The 6,964-nt window shown below is 34.8% G+C and overlaps 1 protein-coding gene across 1 annotated transcript; it reads left to right on the top strand.

Annotated features, from left to right (window-relative positions):
- The first annotated feature begins 591 nt into the window (after positions 1–591).
- Positions 592–5,266, top strand: LOC127118207 (coronatine-insensitive protein 1). Its single transcript, XM_051048364.1, has 3 exons — positions 592–1,456; positions 3,312–3,783; positions 4,272–5,266. Exons 1-3 carry the CDS (start codon positions 963–965, stop codon positions 5,079–5,081), a joined length of 1,776 nt encoding a protein of 591 aa, XP_050904321.1. The 5' UTR covers positions 592–962; the 3' UTR covers positions 5,082–5,266.
- Positions 5,267–6,964: the final 1,698 nt, after the last annotated feature.

Raw genomic sequence — 6,964 nt, forward strand, 5'->3', positions numbered from 1 at the left:
TTTTAGTGTTTTTTAACGAATAATCAATTATAAGTAAAATCAATTTTATAATTAGTTTTTTAAAAACAAAATCATTTATATGAATTTGTTATAATATTAAATAATTATATATTGATTATAGATTGTGAATAATCCAACTATAAAAATAGTGTTTTTTTTTTCTTTTCAATTCCACAATCTTCAAATCAAAATGATCTAAATGCCCTTGAAAATCAAATAAAATTACCAATTCTTTTGTACTGTTACATAACAGTAAATACGATATTATGCTTAAATAACTTTTATGTCAAATCTACACACAAGATTTAATTGCATCATTTCTTCTGAGATCCAAAGACTTCGTAGTTCAATACAACACCACTAGAGCATTCACACACAACACAATGGTCCTTAAATATATACTCAAAAGACGTCAACCTCCATCAATTAAATAATTATAAACTCTACGAAAAACAGTTTTGTCGTTTAGCTCCCTATCTAGTTTCTTTCAAGTTATAGTTTTTACTCTTTCTCTCCTCACATTCTCTCTCACTTATCATCTCCCACCATCCTCTAATTAGCATAATATTAATAATTTAATTATAAATTATAAATTATAAATATCAATACTGTCCCATCTCTCACCATTCGATTCCTCTTTCATCTCTCAATCTCCACCGTTCATTCTGTCCCTCTCCCACTATGTATTATTCCTCACACCCTATTCCTCTTTCCATCTCCGATTGGCCCGGTCGGCGGTTCGGTCCCGATCCAATTGGCTCGTCTTCAGTGTAAAAAATATCCCCCTCTTCTCTCCACCTTCATCTTCATCTTCATCGTTTATCGCGCGTTTCATCCTCACAAACCTCACACGTGTCACCAAATCCGTTACCCCGAACCGAAAAAATCTTCAGGTTCGTATCCGATCCGTTATAACTAACTAACAAACAAAAAACCCGAGATCTTCGGTAACCGTTTCTGTTATGGAGGAGAAAGACACGTGTCCCGGCGTCGGAAGAATGAGCGCTAGATTAACCGACGTCGTTCTCGACTGCGTCTTACCGTACGTCCACGATTCCAAAGACCGAGACGCGATTTCTCAGGTCTGTAAGAGGTGGTACGAACTCGATTCGTCGACGAGGAAGCACATCACGATTGCTTTATGCTACACCACCACGCCGGACCGGCTCCGGCGACGGTTTCCTCATTTGGAATCACTGAAGCTCAAGGGAAAACCTAGAGCGGCGATGTTTAACTTGATACCGGAGGATTGGGGAGGATTTGTGACTCCTTGGGTTAGAGAGATTTCGAAATACTTCGATTGTTTGAAGTCGTTGCACTTTCGTCGTATGATTGTTACGGATTCTGATCTTCAGATTCTCGCTCGTTCTCGTCATCAAAGTCTTCATGCTCTTAAGCTTGAAAAGTGTTCTGGATTTTCAACGGATGGACTTTACTATATTTGTCACTCTTGCAAGTAAGTGGTAATTTCTATTTTTATATGGATAGTAGAATCAATGTTTTAAGTAGTAACTTTATTTTGTTAATAAAAAAAAGTAACTTTAATATAGTATTGCCGAGATTTGTGCTCAATTGTAAGGTCTTAAAGGATCTGAATTAAAACTTTGATGAAAGAAAAAAATTGCTATATAAGAACTGATATTTATTAATATTTACTTATGGCGAATGGATCAATTGTGGTTAATCATGGCTATATACATATATGTTTTTCTATTTTCCTATATTATGAGAAAACTAATTCATACATTAATACTTTGGGTCCATGCTTAAATAAGAAGAGATCTTCTCCTTTCATTTGACCGTTTTTGGGTATTCATTCAGCATTTCTATTAAATTTTTTTTTTTTTTTAAAAAATATTGAGAAAACAAATGTTTGTATTTTATGAGTTTTGTTTTTCATTTGTATTGAAAATTCTCTGTTTCATATAAAAAAGAGAAACCCTCTGTTCTGTTATTGTTATGTTACATGCTTGCATTTCAGATTGTTTTAGAGGGAAACTTTTTCTTTTTGTTCTCTTCATATCTCTTTTACAGAAGATAGTGTGCTTCATTTTAGTATATTATTATCTACAACTTAAAATCCTAATATTATCTAATTCACAATCGTTGATATTATCCGAGAGTCTCTAACAAATGATATTGTCATTGTTAACTTTGATGTTATGGTCTAGATCGCATTGAACCCTGATGTCATGATTGTTGCTCACATGCGGGCAGAGAATGGATTTTTGTTAAAACTTATAAGCTAGCAGTTCTGGTAATTGTGTATGGGTTGGGTAGACATGCCTTTTTCAATTTCATTTTGATCCAAAGATGTTAAAATGTCAACTTTAAACTGGGTTAGCTCATTTCGTGCTGCTGGATTTCCTACTACTGCTAATGAACAGAACATTTTTGTGATTGATCATTGATGAGTTGGACTGAAAATGATGGAACTACTTTAACTGTTAAACTAAAACTATGCTGACCAATTCCTTAAAACCTGTAGGAACATGATCGTCGAAGTCCTCCTAGTTTTTTGTTTTGTATGAAAAATTCAAATTTGACTTTTTCACTTGATCTGGATGATGTAACCAATCCTATACATTGTTTTTTATTACACATGATTCAAATTAATGGTATATGTCAAGTTAGTGGGAACTTACAAGCCACCAACTAGCTTAGCTAATATGCTTAGCTTCTAATCCTTGCACATCTAGTTGTATTATTATATTTGTGACTGCTTTATTCTCTGACTTGCCACCATACACTTCTCCGCCTCATTTTCCAAGCTGTCCTATTCTAAGCTTATGCCCCTCTCACTCATTAGTCAAAGGCTTTATGTTGTTATTCCTTTTCAGATTAATTAGTTTTTTTCATCTCTGAGCTTTTACTCTAACCACCAGTTAGATTGGACTCTTTGTAAAGATTGCAGCTAATTTACAACCTCATTTAGTGTCTTTTCTTTTATGGATTTGCTCTCACTCCTTCAAATTGATTTTTTTTTTGACGGGGGAGGGTAGACATGAGATGTTTCAACTTTATTGGGTTCTGTTTGGATAAACAACTTAAAAGATAAAATAAAGTCAAACTTTTTTCATAAACTATCCTAGAAAGCTTATGGAAATATGCTGAAAGTGGCATATGGTCATGTCATAAGCTAATTCCATAAGCTCTTCCAAACAATCTCAATAGGAAAACTCAAATAAGTTGATCCAAACTTGCCCTTCGTCTAAGTCATTTCTTCTTGGAACTTGGAAGTAGAAAAGAACCTATGTTTGCTTTTATAAATCCAAGATTACTAACCTGTGACTGAATTTTCTTTCTGGCAGGAATTTAAGAGTCTTGTTTATGGAGGAAAGCTCAGTTGATGAGAAAGATGGTGAATGGCTGCGTGAGCTTGCTTTGAATAATACATTTCTCGAGACACTGAATTTTTACTTGACTGATATTAACAGTATCAGGATTCAGGACCTTGAACTTGTAGCAAAAAACTGCCCCAACTTGGTCTCTGTGAAAATTACTGATTGTGAAATCTTAAGTCTGGTAAACTTCTTTCGATATGCATCTTCTCTCGAAGAATTTTGTGGAGGTTCCTACAATGAAGATCCAGAAAAGTACGCTGCTGTATCATTGCCAGCAAAGTTAAATCGGTTGGGTTTGACATATATTGGAAAGAATGAAATGCCAATTGCGTTCCCTTATGCAGCCCAACTGAAAAAATTGGATCTTCTCTATGCAATGCTGGATACAGAGGATCATTGTACATTAATCGGGAAATGCCCCAACTTGGAAATCCTTGAGGTAAGATTCTAGAACTTTCTCTAGTTAAATTTCCTCACCCTTCAAATCCTTGCCATGATTCTTGTAATCTAGTTTGTTGGTCTTTCAATTTTAATAGTCTAGCCTTCAAAATTTATCCACTATGCAGAAGTATATGTATATTTTACTCATTTTTAAGTTGCAGTCACAATTGCACTGTGATCTCTGATATTGTGGATTAGTGTTACCAATGCAGCCACAATATTATACTCATGGAAGCCTCCAAAAACTCTATGTTGTGTTGGTGACTGCAATTTAAAACTATGATTTCAAAATTATCAATATGCATTCATATATTGACTTGAATCTTTGGTTGTACAAGGAAGCATGAAACTGTAAAAATGATAAAATATTCAACGAAATGGATTTGGGTACTAATTTGAATGGGTAAAAAGGTTATTTTGAATGAGTATGACCAAAAATGCATTTGAATTTTAATAATAAACCAAATATCTTTTCCTCATGGACAGTCAAGGAATGTAATCGGAGACAGAGGATTAGAAGTACTTGCTCGCTGCTGTAAGAAGCTGAAAAGGCTAAGGATCGAAAGAGGTGACGACGATCAAGGAATGGAAGATGAAGATGGTATTGTTTCCCAGAGAGGACTTATTGCCCTATCACATGGCTGTCCAGAGCTCGAGTACATGGCTGTTTATGTATCCGACATTACAAATGCCTCTCTAGAACACATTGGCACTCACTTGAAAAACCTTTGTGATTTTCGCCTCGTCTTGCTAGACCGCGAGGAGAAGATAACTGATTTGCCACTTGACAATGGAGTGAGGGCTTTACTTAGAGGTTGCGAAAAGCTGAAAAGATTTGCTCTATATCTCAGACCCGGTGGCCTAACTGATGTAGGTCTAGGTTACATAGGACAATACAGTCCAAACGTGAGATGGATACTTCTCGGTTATGTCGGAGAAACAGATGCAGGGCTCTTGGAATTCTCAAAAGGTTGTCCAAGTCTTCAGAAACTTGAAATGAGAGGATGTTCATTTTTCACTGAGTATGCATTAGCTGTTGCTGCAACTAGACTAACATCTTTGAGGTATCTTTGGGTACAAGGTTATGGAGCATCAACATCAGGACTTGATCTTTTGGTAATGGCTAGACCCTATTGGAATATTGAGTTGATTCCTTCTAGAGTTGTAACTGATCATCATCATCCAGCTCATATTCTTGCTTATTACTCCCTCGCTGGACCAAGATCAGATTTTCCTGATACTGTTATACCTTTGGTTCCTGCAACAACAGCAGCATCCTATTTTGTTAACAGGTAAAGTTATGTATTTGTATATATACCAATCCCTGTTTTTCCTTTAAAAAAATTGTTTGGAAGTGGCTCAAGTGTGACAAGTGTTGTTTTAGCTAGAAGGTTTCAACTTTCACTGCTTTTTCTAGACATTGTTATTAGTCTTGTAATAAGCTTGTATTCTTTTTTGCAATTCAGATATGCTTCTATCAACTCGTGCAGCTTTATTTATTTTCCCCATTGATGTTCAATTTTGTGAATATAAAATAAGGATTGTTTTCATTTGTTATTATTATGCTCCACTCTTTGTTTTTATCATTTGTTAAAATAAGATTCTCTAGGGTACAGAAATGGGGTTCTCCACACACAAGTTTGAGATTTGATTTGTTTGGACCATTCTGTTTAAACATCATGAAGAAAAATAAGTAACCAGAAAATAAATTAAAAATGAAAATTTTAAAGTGGTGGAAGAAATCAGATTTGTGCCTTATCTAGTGGAATCTACGACACATGGTATGTTTCGGTTCATCATCAGACACAATTACAGTAAATTACTAAAAAAATATCTTTTTGTTTGCTGTTGGCAGCACCTTAAAGTCAGTGCTGTTATTTCGTAACCACCACACATTCAATGACATGTTGCCCAATACCGCTGCATTTAAGGGATAATAATGCTACTAACACCCTGATCGAAAATAAATACATGTTTTGATAATTATGTCCAACTTTGTCTTCTTTCTCCAATTATATACTCTATAGTTATTCTTTTATTTTGTTTAAACATTATTTGAAACTCAAGGTGGAATTAAATTAAGAGTACTAATTCTAGACCAAAAATTGACTTGTTTTTGCTAATTAGTGGGCAACCGAATTCTTTTGATGTTTAATAAATTTTATTTCAAAATTGTAAATACATTGTAATAAATTCTTAATCGATCTAATAATGTTATTGAATTTAGAGGGAGGTTCTACGTATGGATAACATGAACCACCATTTGAGAGTCATTTTCAAAAATCACATAATCCAGATGGATCTAGATGACTGTTTCGATCGTTTCTTTAAGGTCATGACTTCTGTTTCAATGATAAAGTAAAAACTAAAATCCCACATAATATCACCCATGATGAATCTACCAGAGTAATTTCTAACACGCCAACCTCTGTTTGTTGTTCCTCTTTACCTATTGAAATCCGTGTCAATGTTGCCTTTCACCCATCCTTCATTTGGCCTATTCCAACAAATTTGGTCAGGCTCGACATCATAATCACTCTCATGGTTATCTTGAGCTTTAAACCAATCATTCCAAATATGATAGGCTTGCATCCCTAACTTCGACGCCTCTTCTCTATCATTATTCCATATCACATTATTTCTTTTATTCCAAAGCATTCAAATCAAAATTGCAACCCTACCTGCATTTCTCCTATCTTCTTAACTACAAATATCAAGAATAAGGGCTTTATCATCACTAAAATTCTACAAACGAGGTTCAATAGTAGAATACAAATATGTTGCCCTCCAGCTTTGAATAGTAATTCCATACCCAAAGAACACATACCACTCATCCTCCTCAATATTCTCACATAATTGACAATTTAGAGTACACTGAACAAAATATTGATGAAGCCTTATTCGAGTTGGAAGGCAACCCCTACAAATCCTCCACAATAATCCCCCTCCACTCTAGAGCTGAATCGATTTGTATGGACACTCCTCAGCAACCAATTGGCAGATTTGACACTTTACATTCTATTTTGTTCTTTCTTCCAAACCATACAATCTTCTAACACGACTTCCAGAACCTTAAGGATTTCGTTGGCCACATCATGGGTGAACAAATGTCTTAATTTCTGAACATCCCATTGTTTAACATTTTCCACCATAAAATTATTAACAGTAATATATACACA

The sequence above is a fragment of the Lathyrus oleraceus genome, chromosome 2 (genome assembly GCF_024323335.1).
Source record: "Lathyrus oleraceus cultivar Zhongwan6 chromosome 2, CAAS_Psat_ZW6_1.0, whole genome shotgun sequence".
Lineage (NCBI taxonomy): Eukaryota > Viridiplantae > Streptophyta > Magnoliopsida > Fabales > Fabaceae > Lathyrus > Lathyrus oleraceus.

Coding starts and splice junctions, on each gene's coding strand:
- LOC127118207 (XM_051048364.1), top strand. CDS start 963: ATGGAGGAGAAAGACACGTGTCCCGGCGTCGGAAGAATGAGCGCTAGA. Junction 1,457..3,311: donor TATATTTGTCACTCTTGCAA/GTAAGTGGTAAT, acceptor TCTTTCTGGCAG/GAATTTAAGAGTCTTGTTTA. Junction 3,784..4,271: donor CCAACTTGGAAATCCTTGAG/GTAAGATTCTAG, acceptor CCTCATGGACAG/TCAAGGAATGTAATCGGAGA.